Here is a 24,373-nt window from a genome sequence, read left to right as displayed (position 1 = left end):
TACTAGATCCGAAATACATATTATTTCTCTTTCCATGCCTCCAGGAGATTGACAGAAAGCCGTTGGACGGATGCCAGGGCTGACACCCACGTCCAGGTCTCCTGCCACGTTTTCCTGAAAAGAGTGGAAGCTCCACCATGCCCCACTTCAGTCTGTCACCCCTCCCCTCTGCTATGTGAGCCTTAGCCCTTCCCCTCCCTCCTCCTCAACAACTTGCCACCCCGTGGACTGTAGCCTCCAGCCTCTTCTGTCCATGGGATTTCCCAGGCAAGAGTACTGGAGTGGGTAGACATTTCTTCCTTCAGGGGATCTTCCTGATCCAGGGATCAAACCCACATCTCTTGCATCTCCTGCATTGGCAAGTGGGTTCTTTACCACTGAGCCACCTGGGAAGCCCCAACACAGTTGTAGCAGATGATAAATTTAGGAGAAAGGCCATGAACAAGGGTTATATCAGCCCGAAGGGAGGATTTAATGATAACCAAGCAAGACACATATTAATAATTGATATATATCTTTTTATTATGCACAGATAAAGGATTTAAAACTGTGGTTATCAAAACTATACATCTAAGCATGTTCACAAAATTGTTGACACGTTGAACAGAGAAAAAGAGTACAACAGGGGTGCTCAAACTGGCCACAGGGATTTTCAGGGTACTCTTTTTACCCTCATAGATGAAAAACAGCAACAAAATCAGGCTCATTCAGGAAAAACCAGAAGAGAGAAGTATTGTATTTGGAAACTGATAATAGTCCTTTTTAGAAAAACATCTGTTGGTTTCATGAACAACCCCCAGCTAGAACAAACAGGAAAAAATCACACGCACGAGTCACCCAACAAAATGTGCTCTGTTAACACAATCAGCAGTACAACCATCACTCAAACCATGAGGTAGTTACAGTACAAAAGACCGGCACGCAGGTGCGCACCCCCACACACACTCACAACCACGCCCGCTACAGAACACACACAGGAAACGGGTTTACAATCTCATTACAGACAAGGAAAAGATCTTTTGTTTTGTTTAGAAAATGCTATAGAAACAGCTTTGACAGAAGGAATCCGACTTTTCAAATACAGAGTACTGGCTGGTACACACCACATGGTAAAAGCTGTAGGGTATTACACAGACAATCTGCCTTGGAATTTAGAGCATTTCAACAACAGCTTTAGCATAAAACAAACAAAACAAAATGGCCTCTAAGAATGAAGGGTGTAACCTGCAGCAGTAACAAAAGAGTTTTCAGATAGAGAAATGTAACTGGAATATAAAAACAGTTTTAAAGAAACCTACAGGATGTGTTATAAAGTAGAGCTTATACTTTGTATTCATTAAAACTGTGAAGTATGAAGCAATTGGAAATGCTATAACAGGAAGCTAGGGAGAAAACACAGTATTTTTTAAATGTTCACTTTTTAGAAACATTTCAGAAATACTTAATGACATTCACTCTCCAATAACACAGGATCAGGTTTCATCAACATGAATTTCTTGATCTGAATAATACTTCTGGATAGTAAGACCCAAACACATAAAGGTTGACTTCTTCTCTTTTAAAATCTCTTGGCTTACATCCATAAATTTGTAAATTAATTTTAAATTATTTATAAAATCATTGGCAATGCAGCATCTCTCTCAAAAATATACATTTGAATATATTACAAAAGGTTTTAAACCCTGTCCATCTAAGAATTGAATCTTTTAATACCTCTTAATAGTTAATTTTCTTTTTAACAGGATGGATAGGGATTTTTAAAAAGCAAAGAACTGATCAAAAGAATTCACAGTAACTGAAATTAAACATTTCATATGGAGTAACTTAAATTTATCTAAAACACTTAAATATATCTTTATACACCGATTTTTGTAGTAAAATATAGCTATAAGTGACTTAAAGACTCTAGTCTTCTTTGAAGACATCTTTAAACTTTTTTATACATAGAATATGCTAAAACAATACATTCTGCTGAAGGTTAGGCAAAGCGCATTATTTTCAAACACAGGTAGCGTAATCTAAGTCCTCCATGCTGATACCTTTATGTTAAAAATATAGTTAACTGAAGGCAAATTTTTTTTTTTCTAATCTATCTTTATTTGTAGAAATCTGCAAAATTATCAATGTAGATAGCCTGGAAATCTTAGCCCTCAATCTGTTTTGGTTAAAATCATCTTGATTGAGTGTTTATAACTATCAAATCAATCGGAACAGGACTCTATGGTGGGGCAACAGTGACTGTCAATCTCCACCTCTTTGCCTTGTAGACACTGCCCTCCAGTCTCGGGCAACACCAACATTTCCTACTTAAGGCTCCATTCACAGAGAACCAGGCACAGCTTCCTTATTTTTAGAGCATTTAGATTTGCTTGTGAGTATTTTAGATGTAGAATCTAGCCTGTTCTATTTGTAGAGTTCTGAGTTGTTTGGGAGAATTCTGGTAAAAGAAGAATACTTACTGGCAATCAAGTTATCTTCAGTAGTAAGTGATTTGGCATGGACGCTTTCCTCTGGCATTGTTTTTGTGTGTGTGTTTGTTTTTTTTAACATAGAGGTATCAGTTGAGCTTATTTTAGCTGCAAAGTGGCATATTATTGATACTCGATTTTAATAAAATTTACCTCAAATTCTTTTTGAGTTTGGTGATATATTTAAGGCAAGAAAACGAAAGCATCCAACTGAGTGCCTTTTTCCATATCTCATCACTTTCTTGGCAGAATTGGTGACACTGTTCAGATAACCAACAGAAAACCAAAAGAATCTGCCATACATTTGCAACTTATAAGAGCCTGGTGCTTACAAAAGAGTCTTTTCAAAAGGCTGACATGTTTTGCATGGAAACACTAATTCTCCCAAAAATGTTTAAGAATAAACAACTCTGAAGGTGTAGGACATTGTCCAAATGGGAATGAATTTTCTCTTCTTCAACTGAAAGAACCAAAGTGCCAAATGACATATAATATACATGTACTGGTGTATATATCACTGTGCAAATGCCTCCTGAGCTTTACAAGAGAATTTTGCCCCTGTTTACACATTAATTTAGTAAAGCACAGTGTCATAAATGAGCAGGAATCTGCAGTCCCAGATTTGGGCCATTTTCAATTTCTATATGCTTATAAAGAAATACGAACTTTGCATTAAGACATTTTTGCAGTTGGTGTGTGAGCCTGGGGGGAAGGAGGAAGCTGATAAGGAACTCAGCACTGGTTTTGGCCCAGGGCACAAGAAGGAATGTTGCCTTGATGTGTGTCAGGATGCAGTCCACGAGGGGAGCACCCATCAAGCTGACACAGCGGTCCCACAAGTGTGGCAGCAAGGTGAGAAGTGTGCATCCTGAAGGTGCAAATTAGACATGGAGGAACACACTTAGAAAGTCCTGAAGCATTTCTTTTGTTTTACATCTTGGTTCGGTTAGAAAATAATCTTTGGCCACATCTCCTCACTGGCTCTGCTATCTGGTTATTCCTTTTACCAACTCCTTGTATCTGGGTAAAAGGCAGGGCTTCAAATTATGGATGTTCTTACCTGGACAAAGCAGCATTTTAAAAACTGGCATGTGTTTCACATTGAAAACCCCTAAGCCTGTGAGGGGCTGGTGGAGAAGGCCACCACCTTAGCTTTCTCACATGAATCTAGTGTGTTACAGAAGTCCAGGGGGCCCGAGTATGTCAGCCCTGGGTGGGGGTGAACACGACAGGTGACGGTTACACTGAAATTCACTCTCTTTACAAGGGAACCGCAGTTGAGCCTTCTGGGCCTGGAATCTGGACACAGGTGTGGCCCCAGGCCTGCCCTGATGGCGGGCGGGGCAGGCTAGGCTGTGCTGCTGCTGGAGCAGGGTGTGCTCTGCGTGCTGCCAATGCTGTGGGCTGCGCTGCTGTTCTCTGAAGCTGGCGGGGACGTGGGCACTTGCTGCCTTCCTGCTGTCTCTCCTGCAGTCAGTACAGAAAAGGATAGACGCATGTTACATGTATGCATTTCTGAAAAGACCATTTCATCTGGGGCTCTTTTCAACCATGGGCAGAGCAGCTAGATCAGAAGGCCTCCCATCATGATGCTGTTTCTGCTTGTTGCCATTTTGTTTTGTTTTTAAAGCCCCTTGCACAGGGAAAAAAGAATGTTTTCAAGGTGATTGACAGACAGTTAATAGGGGCAAAGACCCCCTAATAGTTGAGGATGAATGCCCAGGATTTCAGCGCCCACAACCTTTGAAGAAACTACCGTCACCTGTACTGTGTGATCCAACTGACCAGCACCTGTATTCAGAGAACATCTCCTCTCATAAAAGTATCAGAGGGTTTGGAGAACGAGACCTTTAAACTGTAATGAGATCACCTTGGCAATCTGGAGGCCTTTTTCTGAATACACCTGGTCAAAATAGGGGTGGTGATGCCGAGGTTTCGCCCTAGCTGTAGCAGAGAGTGCTGTGTGACGAGCACAGGACCCACACCTGAGAAATGGAGGTGGGAAGACCTGGTGCTCCGAAAAACCTTTTGAAGAAGGGGTTTAGCTGTTGCACAAGGGACGGCAGCTGCCAGGAACACCCCCTCCATCCTGAGGTTTGCAGCCGGAGTATCCCCTCACACATCAAGTGCCCTACTTTTCATCACACACCCCACTGCATTTTAGCTAAGCCCATTCCTTGCGCCAAGTGACAGGACTGTGGGGAGGGAGGAGACCTTGGGTCACACACATGGTTTGCATTTAGCACAGCAAAGAGCTCTAGAGCTATCTTTTCTTCAACAAAACTGGCCTCAGAGCAGCCCTCAAAAAAATGGCTCTAGGTAGGGAAAAGCAATCAAGGCTCTCCGATGACAAACACAGCATTTTCTTTGAAAAGTCAAAGCATAAACTTCATAAACTTCTGGTCAGTGGTCTCCCCGCTCCAATGTGGGAAGCCCCAGAGGGCCAGGTCTGTTTATGAGTGAGCCTCCTCTTTCCTGTCGGCCTGAAATACACAGCTCTCTGCCGGAGATAAGCAACCCTCTGGCCTCTTCGTTAAAACAAAACACACCAGCAAAGGCTCTGCCCTCCAAGCACAGGAACTCGGCCCTTTACTCCTCAAAAACCTCTGCCAAAACAGCAGTTGCACAAAACAGAGAAGCAGCTTGTGTGGTACAGCTTTCCCTGTCACCCATTTAGGAACCACCCAGTGACACACATTGAGGCTTCAACCTCTGGGTCTTCACATGCTTGTTGCATATTTGGCCCATGCTATATTTTCTCTGATTATCTATTCTTCTGGGATTGGAGGGATGGAGAGGGAATTCTGGGTCAATATTTCTCAGAGGCAGAGAAACACTGTATTTTCATTCTTCTTTTTTTTTGGCAATCTATATTTTGGACCCTTTCCAGCACTGCCCTCTATCCTTCTTGTGTGCATTTAATTAAAGGCGGGGACGTTTGCCTCAATGACAGTGACTTTCTGCCAGAAATCCACTTTCCCCAGAGTGGGAACTTTCTTTCTAAAAGGAAATTAAATCTGTTAGCTATTCTGAATTCTTATGTCTATCAAAAAAAAAAAAGCCCCAAACCTCTAGAGACTGGAACAACTCGTGATCAACTTGAAAAATTCAGCCCCCTGCCAACCCACATGTGGATCCACACCCAGTCTCATTGTTATCAATTAGCAGGACTAATGTGACTGTTGTGAAGGACATTTTAAAAATACCTCTTCCCCATTTAAATAAAGGATACATCAGAAAAGCAGGAGGTAAGTCAACACACCACCCTCCCCACTTTGGCTCACCTGGGCTTCGTTTGTTTGGCCTGATAGCGGCTAAATCAGCAAGAAGGCCTTGGCTTGTCCTACTGACAGTGAACAAGTCTGTCTCATCCCACATGCAACATGTGCATGATTAGTCACATTCAGGAAAAGTGCCAGTACTACGCCCTGCCCAGGAAGTCTGAATATTTGCTTTCCGATGTCTATTTGCCAAATACAATTTGTTGCCATGTCAGTTTATTTTAATCATTACCCATTAAAAGGTCTTTCAACTTCCAGAGTTTTGGAAACTCTTGTGCTGCTGATACAAAATACTGTCCAAAATGAAACCCCAAGCAAAACAAAACAAAGAAGTCCCCTATACTCAAGATTGCAGGATCCATTTCACCAGGGTGGACAAGTCAACTTAACCCAATAATCCCCTGGCTTTGAGCCAACAGTGTGCCAAGGAGAATCTTTGTCTGACAATCTGCTTGGAAATGTTGAAAACATCCTCTTTAGACTATCCCTTCTAGCCCTGGGTCTATTTTCACATGTAAGATGAGAGATTTCTCATTATATCCAAGTTGTTAAAAAACTTTTACCTTTTGAGAAATCAAGAGAAGTTTTCTCACTGTCAGATGCAAGTGGCACTACAGAAAAATTCACCACGAGAAACAAAAGTTTAACGTGCAGATGTTTCTGCTTAAAAAGCCAACAGAGTCCCTTAGGTTTTCCGAGATGTGTCCTTTGGTTTTCTGCTCTCTAGCACACTGACCTCTGATGTCTTGGAGCATTGACTTTCTTCAGAATATCCCTTGGGTGACAAATACAACCAGCTTCCTTCTGGAGAAGACGGGCAGTGAGGACTGCAGGGCTATGCAGAGCAGGCCCGCTTAGCGAATGCAAGTTCAAGGAAGGCCCCCTGACCATGGATTTCAAACTTGGCCATCAGAAGAAATGTGTTTAGTCTTCATGCTTTGCCCCTAAAATCTCAAACCACGGAGGAAGAGACCCTTGGGAAGGAGAGTGAGTAGGGAAAAGACACATCTGGCACATGTTGTCCTCAGGAAAAGGGTGTGTTACAACAAGGATTCATCCCACTCAGCTCACGTATTAGGCTGCGGCTAAGCCTCGATATTGCCAGAGATGTCCTTAGAAACAGAAAAAAACATATTTTAAGGGATAACCTGTTTCCTTTCTTCAGTTTAACATGGAGCTGTTCAGATCTGATTTCCTGCCACTTTTTGGCAGTTTACAACTGGATTCTTATCCCTGTGTTTTTAGTATGGCAGGTCCTAGGGGAGAAACTTTAAGATGTGAATAACACAGAGAAGCCCTATGGGGAAACAAGAATAGAAGAATTTTAAAGAAAAGTGAGAGGAATCTCGATTATTTAGCCCAAGGCAGATAGTTTGCAAACACTGGCCACAGAGAATTATTACCGAGAGGAGCAGACAGGTGTTCTTTATCTCCCTGGAGGGCAGAACATGAGGAAATGAGTTTAAATGGCAGTGATAGAGATTTAGGTCACACAGAAGGGAACTTGCTCATTCTGAGGACTGGCTAGTTATAGTGGGAATTTGTGGAATTTCTTTCTTAGGAGATATTTAAGCACTGGATTGAAGACCATGTGCCTGGGGGTGACTCATACTCAACATTACTTGACAGTGCAGAGAAAACAAAGATATTTCCCTCTTAGGCCTATGTGTTCGTTGCAGTTTTGTACCAATTGTCTCAATCTCTTGATATCCTAATTGTAACTATTTCACAAATTCACTCTAGTAAGGATACTGAACTAGACCAACCTTTAGAGAAGCTTTCCATCACTATTCACCATTTTCAAAAATTGCCCCTCCTTTTTCAAGCTAAAAGACTTTCCTTTTGCAGGCAAAACTTTGCAGGAGGGGTGAATTAGATGTTGTTATAAGTTATGGAGAAAGGGAGAAATGTTCCAAGGAAGGAAGCAAAATCTTTCAAAATATTCTGCTTCCCACTTTCTTTCAATATTACTGCAAAGTGACCAGCCTGTTTCACACTTGCACTTTGGTTTTCCATGGGCATCTTATTTGAACTCAACCCGAGCACTTGGGTGAAAAGAGTGGATCCTGCCTTCTTTCCAGTCATACAGAGTTTCCATCTATTCCACCTGCATCTTTCTGATCCCTGTAACTTAGCCTCTTGCCTCCAACTTTAGTCACACTTTTGCTGATCTTCTTGCTGTTTCTGAATTACATTTGGAAGCATGGAGAAACTTCAGACTTCTAGAAGTATCTGAAGCCTCCAGAAACACTCCTAAGTAAAAGACATGATTCAGGTGGACCTGGGTATGTGTTTGACTTCTGCTTTAAGAATACACACAGTGTATTCAACTAAGGATTGTTGAACAGAAGCCTGTTAAACAGAAGTTTACTCTCTGAAGAGAATGAAACTAGGGTTCTGGGAACGACCAACACCAGCACAATTGAGGGTAGAGAAACACAATGACAGAGGAGAACAAAATTAACGCCTACATGCTGAATGTTGTGACCCCCAGAATGTTGACAGCCTGATCTATAACCTCCAAGAAGGAAATAGGAAAACCTGTTTCACAGAAAACATGACTAACTCAAGAGGAAAGATCCAAAGATGTGATATCAGGAGTTCCTCAATAAAAGGCCCAGCTAGATCACCCTAAGTAAAGTTCAAAATCAATATGTTCCACCCACAAGCTCAGAACTTCCCTATTCTTAAATAATTCTATATTAATATTCTCAGAGAGATAAGATATTGTACCCATAAGACAAGAATAGGACATGTTTCTTTAATTCATGGGAAAAACTTCTTGGAATTAACAAACTTGAAGGCAATATTAAAAATGCAATAAGACTTCGACCACAAGAGACGGAGTAACCCCAACTTCAAGAACAGGCTGCGAGAATGAAGAAAGAAACAGAAGCTTGCCAAGGAGAGAGCTGGGCTTTCCAAGTAACCTGACCTTAAATATGCTGAAGCCGTTCAGAAATTCTTTCTAGAAGAAATACAGCTTGGTGAAGAATTACTAGCTCAAGGTGAATATGAGAAGGGTGTGGACCATCTGACAAACGCGATTGCTGCGTGTGGACAGCCACAGCAGTTACTGCAAGTATTGCAACAAACTCTTCCACCACCAGTGTTCCAGATGCTTCTGACTAAGCTCCCAACAATTAGTCAGAGAATTGTAAGTGCTCAGAGCTTGGCTGAAGATGATGTGGAATGAGAAACAAATGTCAACATAATGATCTCAATTAAAACATTTTTAAAATCTTAACTCAGAAGATGATCGGCTCTGGGGGAGTAATGGCAGATAAGCTTGTTATGGACTGTCCTCCACAGTGAAGTCTACCAAAGTTAATTTTTACTTTGTGTAGATCCATTTGTCTGTTTTATTTATTTTTCCCAGTGAAAAGTATATTTTGATAGAGAGCTTTTCATTTTATAAATACACTATGAATTACTGAAATATGCATTTTGTTTATTCTTAAAAATGTGTGATTAGAATGTACATATAACATCCCATTACTTACATTAAAAATACCCGGTGCTCAGTTTTGAAAGATAGGCCCCCAAAAATGTAGAAGAAAACTGAAGAATATACTTGTTTTGCTCTACATCAGAAAGTTGGCTGGAAACTTGTATTGATCAAAACTGAGCATTAAGAGATTATTTCTTTCCATTTAATCTCTTAAATATGTGTAATGTGCTGCTATGCTATAATAACAACTTCACCCCCTCCCTTGAAATGTTTTCTTTAAATCAGTGGGTTTGATGTGTTCTGGATATTTACCTCCTTGTATTTTAGATACATGTAGTTGCAGATGGCACCAGGAATTGGATGTCTATACATTCTTAATCTGGCTGAGTAAGCTTTACCAGTTAATGTCTGCCCACTTGCCTCATATATAAACTGAGGAAATGGGTGTGCTAATTCAGCTTCTAATTCCTTTGGTTCTGTGCAGCATTTTCAAATCCCTCTTTCTGAGAGAAATACCTGTTTGGGCAGCCAGCCCTTGCGTTTTTTTATACTCTGAATTTCGCATGCTTGCCTGACGTAGTATTTCTGGTTTTTTAAAAGGTATAACGTGTTGATTTTCACTGAAATCATGGTTCTGTCACTACTTTTGTAAATTAACCTGAAACGTAACCTTCACGGTAACTGGGACGATATGCTTGTAAAAGTGTTTGTTCCCTTTTACTTTTATCCTCAGTGTACCTCCTTAATCCCCTACCAACCCTTATCTTGTATGAGAATAAGGTGTAACTTTGTGGCTGAAGACTTGAATGAAGATAATGGGACCTTTTATTCTCTAAATAGTGACATATTATCTACAGCCACAGATTAAATATCAGACCTAAGAATAAAGATCCTTGGTACTTAAAAAAAATAAAAATAAAAATGCAATAAGAAACTAAAAGATAAAAATGAAGAAATCTCCTAGAAAAGAAACGAAAAATATGGAAAACAGAAAAGGAGAATTACAGCACAATTCAAGAAGTTCAACTCTGAAGTAAGAAGATTTCTAGAATAAGAGAACCAAAAAAAAAAACATGGGCAAGAAAAAATAAATAATTCTAAAAAATCTCAACAATAAAGGACATAGTTTCTAGACTGAAAGGCCTCAATTAATGCCCAGCATAATGAATGAAAATACACCTACATCAAGCACTATCATTGTAAAGTTTCTTCCAGAAAGAAAAAAAATAAAAGATTAGAAATCTGAATGACTTTGAATTTCCCAAAAGCAATCTTCAGAGCTAAAAGTCAGTGAGGTGTGCTTTCAAAATTCTGAAGAAAAAACACTTGAAGTCTAAAATTCTATACCGTGGCAAACTATCTATTAGTGTTTATATAAAATGAGGATATTTTCAGACATGCAAATGCTATTTTCACACATGTGAAAAACATTTCTCTCTTATGTTCCCATTAAACAAAGAAGGAGGAAGACACAGGAGCCAGAACACAGGACATCTACAACTCAAAAGTATTGAGGAAAATGAGTCAGTAGAATACCTGATGTTTGACCGTGTATGTGTAAAAGGAGATTGAGACAACTGGAAGAGTCAACAGACAAATTCATGGTGATGGTTTAGTTGCTAAGTCGTATACCAGTATAATTCTATTTGGAGGATGATTTTGGCCTTTAAACTATGTACATGTTGTGATAAAGCTAAAAAGTTTACTGAAAAATAGAAATAAATGCTTTTGCTCCTCTCCTTAAAAAAGAACAAAAACAAAAACAGATATAATATTGCACACAACTTTTGGGACCTTCATGAGTCAGTTTTGGGACTCTGACCCTGTTAGGTCCCCAGGAGCACGAAGATTCTGTGACTCCATTCCAGCACCATTTCCACCCTCACTGCCCCTCCTCTCTGCACTATCTTAGTGGAGAATGTAAGTTTTAGGAATGGGGTTTTCCAAACAGTGAATATAGCTTTCAGAAGTATCCATTATTATACCGAAAGCTGTCATATGATAAAAGCAGGGATACAGATTTTTTGGACTCACATGCATTCCATGTATGTAAGTAGATCACAGTTCAAACCTAAGGCTTGGTTCTGTGCTCTGTGCTGCAGAGTGGAAAGCACAAAGGGAAATATCTAAGCTGAGCACTATTTTAGCCACAGAGGCAGATGTTGCCTGAACCCCCAAATATACCATATAAGGCCTGAGTTCCACAGCTTAGATTATTGTGGAAATTGAATGGACTGAGTCAGTGTTTGTATAGACACACCTTTCCATTGGCCACCGCATTATGATCTTTTCATCTAAATTTGCTGCTGGCTGATCCAGGTAATAAACAGAGTTCTCAATAGGAAACTACCACTTGGTCCTGCAGTAAGTCTTTCTTTTTTGTGTGATGCTGGTATTCCTTAGGAGTGGTCTTTAAAGTGAACCAGAGGCTACAGCTTTTAATAAAAAGCCATTTCAAGCTGTGATGCTAACAGGTTTAGAATCCAAATGACTAGAGTTTAGAGTCTAAGTGTCTATAAAGCCTTTCAGCTTCCAAATGAGCCTAATTTATTTTGCTGGAAACCATCACAGGAAGGGCTTTGGATTTTTGTTTTTAAATCTACTTATAAATCTATTTCTATATTAACAAAACTTTAAAACTCCTTAAGTCTCTGTTTTTGGGGAGAAGGGAACATTAACAACACATCTCAGAATTCAATGAGCAGCAGCAATGCATGTCATAAAGCCAGGTTTTGCTCTTTCCCAGGTCAGTATATCTGTGGACAAGAATCTGGGATTATCAGAGTGAATTCAGTGGGGTTTGTTCCCACAGTGACACCATTTGGTTGCCCTTTTTTGCTTCTAGCTGGCTTCCTGGCCCTCCTGGCCTGAGATCAGACTTCAGAATTTGGGAGTGTAGCTCTATTACCAAGGCCAGTCATGATCAGCAGGTATGTGGTAAGCATCTGTGGGTGACTACCTTGTAGAAATCTTCAGGGCTACAGAGTCTTCTTGGAGTACTTTCAAGTTCATTCCTAATATATATAGCATAAGCTGCCAAGAACTCTAGAACTTACAGCCATGCAGGAGAACGGGGAAAGTTGCAAAGAACTGTGAGTCTGAGATTTGGATGTGTTAGTACTCCTGTAACAGAATTATTCACTCAAAGATGCTCCTCTGCTAAACATTGTCCTTCCACTGCTTGTGTAAGCTATTCATGAAGAACGACATTCCTAAATGGATTCACAGATGTCCATATATTCTCAGTCTAACACTTAACAGATTTATTTCCTTTTGCTCACATGAAACAGACAGTCGACCCTTGGACAACGTGGGGCTTAATCTGCATATAACTGATAGTCTGCCTTCTGCATCCCAAATTCTTCTGCATCCGCAGATTCTACCAATCATGGATCACGACAGCAGTATTTACTCTTTATAAAAATAATCGCATATAACCCACACTGTTTAAGAGTAACTGGCTTCACTCAAAGGTTGTTGATTAGGAACAATAATCTAAGGACTTAAAGCCCTACTGTTAAGCTCCTAAAATTTGCTTTGGACTGTGTGACTTTCCTATGCTTGGCACCATAGGGTTCATTCTGCTTCTTCTGCCATAATTTAAAATAACTCAGAGAATGCAGTATTTGAAGGGAAGATTCTGATGAGGATTAAGATATGACTTCTCAAAACACCCTTCCATACTTCTCTTTCCTTGAAAGCAGTCATTGCTTCAGCTTGGCCAGTTAGACAGCCCAAGGTAAGGCCAAAGATGGTGGCATGCACGGGTTCAATGGAAAATAAATGAAACTCTAAACAGAAAGTCTGTGCCTGCCACTATCTGACTGATCAATTCAGCACCTTATCCAGGTTCACAGCGTAAATAAGCATACAAAAACAGACAATACCAACTAGGTTGCTAGACATGTCTCAAAATGCATGTCTTTCCTTCCCATATTTACAAGGAACCTAAGATGTTATGAATCAGCAATCCATTTGTTCCTTCCTCTTGCACTACAGACACCCCAAGCCTGGCTTGCATTCTGTCCTGGGGTCAGAACAAGTTTTCTTTCTGTTCAGGCCAGAATGTTTCTACCTTGGGACTCCGGGGTAAGGGTCAGGAAAAAAGGCACATGATAATTTTTAGGGGTGGAAGAACATAACTTGAAAACAAACTGCTTTGTTTTACTATTTCTATTTACAATTCATGAAAAAATACTTTAAATTTTTAAATAACTTTCAAGAGAAGAGAAGAGAATTCAGTGTTTATCAAAGAAGAGATGGTATGGGTTTAAAAAAGGTTGAGAAATTCTGGTTTAAGCCATTGATTAGGGCCTCTGGTGGACAGTGCTCAGCATCTTAGCAGATGTGGTAATAAAATCTTGGCTTCCTCGCTTACTTCCTGTCCATTTATATGTCTATTCTGAAGTCCTCAGCTTTGGGTGAATGGTTTATGTTTCCGGTTTGTCTACATTAACTTTAATTAAGTCCTAACCACAAAATAGTTTTATTAGAAGCTAAACTTCAGCAACATCTCAAATACAATTAACGTAGTTTAAACACTCCTTTTCCACAACTGCTTAAAACAAATTATAGTTTTACAAAACCCAGTTCATGCCAAATACATACATGTGAAAATGGTGGGAATGAACTCTCTCTCTCTTTTGTTCATTATTTCATCCACTCATCCATGCAGAGAAACACCAAAGGTCTGCAGTGTGCCAGGCACACAGGATGTGCACCATCTGACAGGCAGCAGCCACACTCACCTGTGTGAGAATAGATGTACCACAAGGCCCCCGTCAGCAGCGCTCCAATCACAAAGGCTGCGAACGCGATGCCCATCACGGTTAGGGTGTCCAGACCATGGAAAATCTCTATAATGATAAGAAACCAATGCAGACTTTGAGTGAATCAGCATCACACGCTACAATTTTATATTTGTTTCGCAAGTATTATCAGAAAGGCTGAGAACCAACTAACAAACTCTGAGGATAAAAAGTGGATTCCAACAAAATACACTATATTTGTAACTTGCAAATATTTTCTCAAAAGAAAAATGAAATTCTCAGATTTCCAAGATACCTTCAGTTTGCAATTTACTTTGAGCATCAAATTTACTAAAAAGTCAGATTTGTCAACTCTGTAAAACTTAGGCTTGTGGTTCATTGCCTCAGTCTGAGGACATACTATTTGAACAGTAAAGGGGCTTGAAAGTCAAAGCTCAAGATGCTTGGGAAAATAAGGTAAACTTCCATTATCAAAATCTGGCTTCTTATTCATTGAACATTGAGACCCTACACAAAATACAATGAGACACTACACAAAAACCACAAGCCAAATACTTTACAAATATACTTCCATGAACATTTAAAACATGAAAGATAACAGGAAGGAAAGTGGTGAGAAGGAGAAAAAGTAGAATATAACTTTCACTGATCTCACATTTAAACCTTCCATCTCAATAATTACCTATTGTGTCATTTAACACAACCTACTTTTTAACACTTTTCCAACCATGACCTTTCTATGAGGGGAACAGAAATACTCCTCAGCGGGGAGTGGGTTAACAATTTTATGGTTAGCAAAACATATAAATAGAATCAATTTGGCAAAGATTTTTACATTTGAAATTAATTCCAGGCCACAGATATAGAACATTTCCTTTCGTTTAAGAGAATTACTTTGAATCACTTATAAAAAGTAAAGATCAGTTTCTAAGAGAGACAGGTTTTCAGTGGAATAAAATTTCTAAAGTTTCTCTTTAAAAAAAAAATTAAAGTACAGGATCCCTCTGTTACTTCAACACTGTTTCTGTGCTCCTCTCCAGTCAGAAGTGACTCCAGCTGATCTCTATGTAAATTCATTCACTTTGCCTTTCAACTCACTTCAGTGTAAGATACATGTGTAGATAAATGTGACCCTGGAGCAGCCCCAGCACTCAAAAGGGCTCAGGAAAAGTATGACATTGTGGAGAAGATTCTGAAAGATCCAAATTCCCAAGTTCTGGTTCCTACTCCTCTAGCCATGTGCCCCTTAGTGTTCATTTAACTTCTAAAAAATGGGACAGCATTATCTTATCTTCTGAAGGCAGGGGGTAAACAAAAGGAGTTTGCAAAGGGGCTGAGGATCCCCTAGGAGGAGTAAGAACTAGGAAAAATTAAATTAGCCATCAACCTAATTTAATTTAGTCTGTAGGACAGATATTAAAAGATGTCTTTTCATGCCTAAGGTGAAAAGTAGGGCGTGATTAAAAGTTTTGAGTGAAAATACACTAAAGTGCTAAAGATGGAGGTGTCATTTAAGAGAATCAGAGTAGGGGAGTATAGGAGAATGTGTCCATCTGCGTCTCTTTCTTGGTTCATAATACTGTTCCATGATATTGTTAAAATAAATACTCTTAATAGAACGGTTTATAAAGTATTTAGCATAAAGAAACTCTCCAGGCTAATTCTTATGTATACGTGATGGAATTAGCCATGGAGACTAAATCTGGAAAGTCTTAAGGAGGAAAAAAAGTAAAGCTTCTCCCCACAGGCAACATTATCTAGATGAGTTCTGGGTGCACAGCCAGAAAGCCCAGGCTCTAGTTCTGCCTCAGTGCCAATTATAACCGTGGGGAAGTCACTGAAACACTTCTGGGTCAGAGTTTTCTTCTGTATAAGCAATGAAATCGCCCCAGATAATTTTCAACGTATCATTTTGTAGCAGTTGGTCTCTCTCTCTCTTTGTCTTCCAAGTGTTCTCAACACCCCTTGTCTAGTGATTGCCTTAATGGTATAGCAACTAGTTCCTTCAGCACTGCTTCTCTGAGCAGGAAGATACCCCTTGATGATACAAAAAGCAAACCACTCCCATAGCTCTATGTTAAGTCTTTCAGATTACAACCACTAAAGGTAGGTAAATGATGAACTTCTCCAAAATTAAGAAGCTACTACATTGCATTAAGGTGATACATACCAATGGGTCAACAAATTCATATTTTAAAATGGCAACAGTAGAGAGGAAAAAAGAAAGGAGAATGCAGGGAGGGAAAAGAAAATATGAGAAAAAAGGGGTGAGGGAGAATGAGAGCAGAAGTCTCCTTATCAAAACGCAGGGTCTGGCAAATGTTCTATAACCAACTCATTCTTATAAAAGCCCAGGAGGCTTTATTTCAAAACAGTTGCATAAAGACTTACGTGGAGTAATTGGAATCGGTTCCTTAATACTTGGACCTGTTTCTGAAACAAAAACATAAATCACGATGTATTCTACAGAGAAACCAAGTTCTAAGTAAGAGGTTATCAAAATCTCAGTAGAGGCTGACATTCTTCTATTTGTGAATACTTATTTTGTGAAAAGTCTGTCAATTATTCTATTTAGGTATCAAGACTGTAACATGGATTACTCAGAAATTTTAAGCACTGTACTTCATTAATGATCAATTGTATACTTTCTCTAACCTGAAGAAAAACTGAAAGCAAAAACCTAAACTTAAGAAATTTGAGTCTGATAATTCATGCATGTGTATATGCGTGTGCACACGCACACATGTGTATATACTTTTCTCTTTATTTACAAAAGGATGCAGTATCTTTAAGTATCATGTTTCTCCAGTGTATTTAATATCATTCCACTTTCAAAAAGTCTTTTAATATACAGTTTGTAAAAGCGTCTTTATTCCTCCTCCTAACATTGCTGTCCTACAGTTCAGCTCCTGTTCATGCATCTGCATTATTACAAAGCTTCTCTAACTGGTCTCCTGGCCTCCACTACTGCACCCAACCCAAATGTTTCCTCCCCGATATGTGCCCCCAGAATGACTTTTGCAGAGTCCAGGGCTGATTATATTATTGCCCTGATTAAACCATTCAATGGTTTCCCTTCATTTACGGAAAAAAAGTCCAAACTCTCGAGCATGGCATGGAGTGATCTGCCTTCCTCTCCCCACCTCTCTCCAGCCTCCTTTCCTAATTGTTCCTCACCCATGCTGGGCTCCTCGAAGTTAAGTTCCCCCACTTCTCCAGGCAGTTCCATGTCATCACAAGTTGCAAGCCATTCCCTCAAGTACCCTCCCTGCACGACCTGCTCTGCTTGCATTTTCAGGGGAGGCGTTCTCTGACTCTCTCACAGCCCCATACCCACCCCAGCAGGGAGAATCTCTCCCACTTTTACTCATCCTCTCCCTCTTTTGTTATAAAGGTGCTACATCACATCTAATTCTCTTAATTTTTTCCATCTCCAGGGCAGAGCCTAGATCTTATTCCTCTGCAGACCCTCAGGGCGCGGCCGGGAATAGAAGAGCCTTTACCAGAAAGCTTAGTGAAGGACAGTTAGAACGCTGCTGTACTTTTCGATTCATCAGGCTTCCCTGAGGGCTCAGACGGTAAAGAATCCGCCTGCAAATGCAGAAGACTTGTTTTTGATCCCTAGGTCAGGAAGATCCTCTGGAGAAGGGAATGGCAACCCACTCCAGTATTCTTGCCTGGAGAATTCCATGGACAGATGAGCCTGGCGGGCTGCAGTCCATGGAGTCGCAAAGAGTTGGACACGACTGAAGGCACTTAGCATGAACACACTGTTTTGTAAACCGAGGCAATAGCGGAATTTTGGAATAAGACTGAAATACGCTTTGACATTTCTATAATGCCTTCATGTTCAGAGAGTGCTATAGAGCCTGATCTCATCTGAGGTTACAACCAGCCCCATTAGGGAGGCAGAAACAGAATTCTTATCACTATCTTACAAAAAAGCAGCCTGAAATTCTTTATCATGTGACCAGCCCAAGGTCACAGCTGGAAAGCATCAGGGTAGGGGCTGACCCAGGATTCCACATTCTGCCTAGCAGGCTAAATGACTGGTGAGTGTGGCTCTGTCCTTAGCTAGAGAAGCACTGATTAAGCAGCTGCTTGTGCACAGCTATGTGCTCTTCTCAACAGTGAGAGTATCACTGGCCACAGGGCAGCCTATCACAGTCCACCATTTATTTTTGTACAAGTGAACTAAAGATGAATTTTATATTTGTAAATCATTGAACAAAAATCAAAATGTTTCATGACGTGAAAATTATACACAATACAAATCTATTCGTAAAGTTTTATTTGAACATAACAAGGCTCACTCATTTATATACTGTCCACGGTCACTCTTAGGCTGCAACAGCAGTTAAGTAGTGAGGCAGGGACTCCATAAGCCACAAACTGGACATATTCACCATCTGGCTCTTTATAGAAAAAGTGTGTTAAGTCCTGGCACACAGACTCTACCCCTGTTCTCCAGAGTTTAAAAGTAACATGTTTAGTGCCTCTCCTCATCTCCACTTTTATTCAATAAAAAAGGAACACACACCTTGTTCTGGAATCCAAAGTAAAGCAAAAAAAAAAAAAATTGTGAAAAATTGACCAAAACAAGCAGCATTTGAGTTGATGTTTATAAAAATAAGAGAAGCTAGACAGGATTGTTAAATCTCAGGATTAAATCGTGAAGCATGGGGTATCACAGTCTAGCTCTAGGGGGAGGAATGCTATGGGATGAAACAAAGCCACTACAATTGAAGGGTACCCCCTGGAGGTGTGCAGCATAGTGCCCCTGGGCTTAGGATATATGAGAAAGTTATACTTAAAATCACTAAGAAAACTAAAATAATTGTGTGTTTTTAAGAAAATGTATTTCAGTGTGCAGAACACATACCAACTACACAAGGCACATAAGAGACTGTCTCCTGGGAGGTTGGCCCCACCAGCCTTATTGGCAGCAATGAAGCAACAATGATGCCTTAACATCTGTACATTGTATAGTGTTTTACAGTCAACAAAAAAGCCTTCACTTATATTTTCTCATTTTAAATTCCCAAGGGTCCTATGAAGTAGGGGCATCTAACCACAAAATTCTCCTATTTGTAAAAAGTAGTGGTTTGATACGCTGAACTAAGTCCAAAGGCATTTAAAGGTCTCTATAGGGTTCATCATGCGAGAAATATACACACTTCTGGGAAGAGTTCCATCCAATCAACCACCCATGGTTAAACTTTGTCACTCAGAATCCCCAAAAGGTTTCAAATAATGATTCTCCCTTAAGGAGACCTTGTATGTGAGAATGTAGGTTTTACAGTGAAGCCTGTGTGATAGATGACACTGTTTGAAAATTCTTAATGGATTTACATTATTACCTAACCCTCTTACCCCACCCCAAATAGGGGCCTTCTCACTCAGCTAAGCACAAACAGTTGTTGCTCATTTCCCCAGAGGTGAAGTTCCTCCACGCTTTCTGCGCATAAACAATAACAAGCACAGGCTGCAGAACCAAGGTTCAAGGATTTTATCTTCTTACTTTTGTGTTCCAAAATTCCCAATAAACCCCGACTATAACTAAAATAGTTTGATCTCCACTGGAACCCTATAATTGAGTTGGCATGCTGAAAGGAAAAGAGTGGACCCAACAATATTTACTTTTGGTTTAAGGGTACGATTGCAAGAAAGGAATCCTAGCCATTGCTGTAAAGAGAAATGTTAACAATAAAGATTTCTGTACAGAAGAACAAACTATAATCAACATTCTGAATTAAATCTTTTCATGTACTCTGAGCAAACTTTGGTCTGCCTCTAGAACCAAAACTTCCCTCCTCAGTTGTTTAGTCGTGGTTTTCATAAAAATGTTATTTCTCGGGTTATGCATGAGTAACTGACCACAACTTCTGTCCTCCCACTTTCAATTCAGTTCTCCTAAACATGGCAGGACTGGGCAGGCCCATAGGGAAATGAGGTGTCTAACTGGTACCCACATCTATTAGTATTTGGCACAGACGGCAGATAAAGAAGCTTGTGCAGGCCACCAAAGATACAGTTTTTACTAACTTAACCACACTGTAAATTAATCCCTTCTCTGGCTTCTTTCAATATTTATGGCATTCACTGTAATTGCCTTCTCACTTCTCTGTATCCTTCTACTAGATCAGTGGTTCTCACCGGGGAGTGATTTTTGCCCACTAGGCTCTCCAGGGGACATTTGGAAACATTCAGACACATTTTGGGTTGTCACAACTGGTGGTGAAAGGGTTTGCTAAGGACATTCAGTAGGCAGAGGCCAGGGGTGCTGCTTAACATCCCACAATTCACAGGTCAACACCCCACAGCAAATAGTTATCCAGCCCAAAACATCAGTAGTGCATTAGATTATATCTTCATATTTATTTTAAGCTATAATGAAAGTAGGGAAAGTGTTAGTCGCTCAGTCGGGTCTGGCTCTTTTTGACCCCTCACCTGCCAGGCTTCTCTTTCCATGAAATTCTCCAGGCAAGAATACTGGAATGGGTAGCCATTCCTTTCTCCATGCATTAGATTGTAAAGGCATCAAACATAGGAAAATTTGTATACTATATGCCAAGCATATAGTAGATCCTCAATAAATGTTTTTGGAATAAATAACCATAAATATGTGGCTCAGCTGGTAAAGAATCCACCTGCAATGCAGGAGACCTAGGTTCGATCCTGGGTTGGGAAGATCCCCTGGAGAAGGGAAAGGCTATTATTAATAACACTCCAGTATTATGGCCTGGAGAATTCCATGGACTGTATAGTGCATGAGATTGCAAAGAGTCAAACACGACTGAGCGACCTTCACAAAAAACTCATATATTTTTTATTATTGCATACAAGCCCTAGCAACTTAACCTCCATGCAGCTTTCAGAGTACTCTTCCTAAATGATCTGATGCTCGGTTCTCTACTCAAGATCTTTTGATGGATCTCAGACTTTAGAGGTGCATATTGGAATATTTGTGAATCAAATGAAATGTCTGGGTTTCCTTCTAAACAATCCAGAGACAGGAAGTAATAAAACAAAATTGGCTATGAACTGGTAATTGTGGAAACCAGATGAGTGGTTTGTAGGAGTTCATTCTACTATTTCTTGTTTTTGTTTAGATTTGAAATTTTTGAAACTATAAGGTTTTCAAAATGTGAAGCACACTGAATAAAATTAAAAAAAAAAAAAAAAGAACCTATGATACCTCTCCCTTACTGAATAGACTGAATGTCTTGATCTGCTAACTAAGCATTTCTACCATCTTTCTCCTTGGCTTCCCCTCATCTTTACCTCTGCCTGAGGACAAAACCTGGCTGGTGCTTTAAAGTATATTTTTGTTCTGGAAAAATAAAATGTGTTCCAAAAAGCAACGCCTCTCTTGGATTAATTTCCAACTGACATTCACAACTTGCCCTTTCACTCCCCTCTAATCCCCTCAGAAAGCCTAGTATGGCTGAGATGTTAAGAGGAAGGAAAGGAAATTAACATTTACTGAGTGCCCATGATATGCCAGGTGCTGTCCTGAGCATAGTTTAATATTTAAAAAGTTATGTGGTGGAAATATGGAGAAAATTCAGTATTTTAAACACTTAACTTGCTAAGAATTATAGATTGTACATAAAGCATGGCAAATTTGGGAATGTCCTTTTGTGCTCATTTTCCCCCTATATATATATATATGCCCTAAACTTCAGAGAAATGATTACTTTTCCCTTTCACCATTTAAAAAAAAAATCATTGCTGACGTGGTGTAATCATTTTCATTATGTAAGCCCAAGTGTTCTCAAATGCTGTAAAAAGCAGTCACAGCATCCAAAGAAAATAGCACTAACATGCCTATATTTCAAGATACTTCAGAAAATATGGTAGGATGGCACTACCTCAACTATTTTAATTGTTTTGCCATAAACCATAATATGCATAAACTATTCACGTTTCCTGGGCTTTTCTTTGAGTTACAATTCAAAGTCACAAAACTTGTCCTAAACTTTAAGACTCTTAAATAGTTTATGTGTTTCCTAATATCTTAACCCTTTGGTGGAACAGATGTTTTTCCCTAAAACTCTTCACCTTCTTTTCATAATTATTAGAGCATTTGGGTACTAACCTGCATACCAATGTGATATGGCATGAACTGGGGAAGAGGCCAGGAAGAGGCGTATGAAAGGACAGATGACTGTGTTGCTTGTAGATTTTATTAAAAACTAGAATCAACATAAAGGAAATCAGTCCTGAATATTTATTAGAAGGACTGATGCTGAAGCTGAAACTTCAATAGTTGTGAATCAATTGGGCCATCTGATGCAAAGAACAGACTCATTGGAAAAGATCCTGATGCTGGGAATGATTAAAGGCGGGAGGAGAAGGGGATGACAAAGGATGAGATGGTTGGATGGTATCACCAACTCAATGGACATGAGTTTGAGTAGGCTCCAGGAGTTGGTGATGGACAGGGAGACCTGGTGTGCTGCAGTCCATGGGGTTGCAAAGAGTTGGACACGACTGAGCAACTGAACTGAACTGAACTGAGAATCAACCTCCACCTAGGATAAGGCATAAAGATTTAAGAGCATAGGCTCAAAGTTCCTTGATTTGAATCCCAGACCCACCATTTATTTATGTGGTGTGACCTTGGCCAAGTTACTTACCCTTACTCTATAATAGACTTACCCACAAACAACATTTAGGACAAAGCCTTGCACTAAGTAAATGCTCAATAAATGTCAGATCAACATTATCATCATCTCCATCTTCATCATTACCACTAGCATCATCATTATTGAAAATTTAAGCAAAACAATTCTAGTCCCAGAGTTGGTTCCCAAGGGACTGAGAGATCAAAGGTGGCAAAGATGTGCTGTGAAACTCAGGAAAGTTCCATTAATAACAGTGCTTCCCCCCACCAAAAAAACACAACAGTGGCCCAGAGGAAGGACTCAGAATTACTTACTTAGTTTTGATGGCCTATTCTGCTTGCCCAGAGATGAAAGAAACATCACCTGAAATGAGCCCTTGCTACTGGCAGTTGTAGCCACAAAGCAGCTCTCTGGCTGACTGTGAAGTAGACAACCTCTATCTGCTGCCCCAGAAAAACCAAGTGTTGAGAAATAAGATGGACCAAATGGCCAGGGAGAGCTGGAACTTCAGCCAGGTCTCCAAAGAGTATCCATGTAGTCAAAGGACAGTAAACTGTCCCATTGGGAAATTTTTAGTCCCAAAGTTATTCCCAACAAGAGATCTGCCCACTTCCAGAGATACTGTGTGTGCTAAGTTGCTTTAGTTGTGTCCAACGCTCTGCAACCCCATGGGCTGTAGCCCACCAGGTTCCTCTGTCCATTGGATTCTCCAGGCAAGAATACTGGAGTGCTTTTGCCATGCCCTCATCCAGGGGATCTTCCTGACCTAGGGATCAAACCTATGTCTCCCGTCTTGGCAGGCAGGTTCTTTACCACTAGCACCACCGGGGAAGCCCACGGATACTGGGGTATTTGTTATCTTAATACAGTAACACATAAGGCTGTCTGGCAGGAAGAACACTCATGATCCTGTTATTTTTCAAAGAAACCAATACTATCAGGCAAATAGTCACATTCCTCTTATAAATGATTACTCCAATTCCCTGACAGGTAGAAGGAGAGCACAGATTCTAATGGTCTGCACTGAGGAGAAGTGCTTCTACAGTCAAAGGGAAATAAACATCAAAGATGAGTGGAGTCACTCAAACAGGCTAAAAACTGCCAGGAAACCTACCCCATTCAGTGTAAAGTTAGAAAGAGCATTTGCATACAGCCCCTGGGAAGCCAGCCTACAGACTAACCTTCTCAATTTGTTTAACAAACCTAGGCAATGAACTTTCTTCACCGCATGCTTCTCCACCAAAACCTAGTCTCAATTAGCAAATCTCATGAAATCGCTTTGATATTTGGTAAAACTTTCCTCTTGAACTTTTATGTAAAGAAAACATTGAACTTTCAGGATAATTATACACCAAGTTTAAATAAAGGTAATTACCTAATTTACAAGAGGAATTACTTAAAAAAATACCACCAGACTTAAAGAATGAATGAATGAATTACTGGAAGTTATACTGCTGCAATATTAATGCCTAATTATTGTCTGGCACAAGAAAAAGCAAGCTGCTGCCTTCAATTACGTGCAGAATTACCTCTCTCAAAATAGGTAAGAGTAACAGATGGAGTATGGGGTGGCTGTTGCTGCTGTTACACCACTTTCACAGTACAAAACAGAGCCAGCTGTTGCCCGATTATGATATGCTTTGCAACACAATTAATTTATTCTTATTTCTTTTCCCTTGGACCCAATAAACAAGGAACTACTTGGGCAATCCATTTATAGAAAGACTGCAGCTATTATAACTGCTTCAAATGGCTAAAAATTAATGAATAAAGT

The 24,373-nt window shown here is 39.9% G+C and overlaps 1 protein-coding gene across 5 annotated transcripts in view; it reads right to left on the bottom strand.

Moving 5' to 3' along the window:
• Positions 1–497: 497 nt before the first annotated feature.
• TGFBR3 (transforming growth factor beta receptor 3) overlaps positions 498–24,373 on the bottom strand; it is a 209,277-nt gene continuing 185,401 nt past the window's right edge. For 3 of the 5 annotated variants that reach the window (XM_005204336.5, XM_005204335.5, XM_059885091.1), the window contains 3 exons: positions 16,361–16,402; positions 13,949–14,056; positions 498–3,935 (listed from right to left, as the gene is read on the bottom strand). In XM_005204336.5, the coding sequence (XP_005204393.1) occupies positions 3,817–3,935; positions 13,949–14,056; positions 16,361–16,402 (269 nt within the window). In that variant the 3' untranslated portion in view covers positions 498–3,816. The remainder of the gene's footprint in view (positions 3,936–13,948; positions 14,057–16,360; positions 16,403–24,373) is intronic. The other 2 variants (XM_024990080.2, XM_005204338.5) reach the window with 1 other exon arrangement.

This window comes from Bos taurus, chromosome 3 (genome assembly GCF_002263795.3).
Source record: "Bos taurus isolate L1 Dominette 01449 registration number 42190680 breed Hereford chromosome 3, ARS-UCD2.0, whole genome shotgun sequence".
NCBI lineage: Eukaryota > Metazoa > Chordata > Mammalia > Artiodactyla > Bovidae > Bos > Bos taurus.
This window is presented reverse-complemented; position numbering and strand designations above follow the sequence as displayed.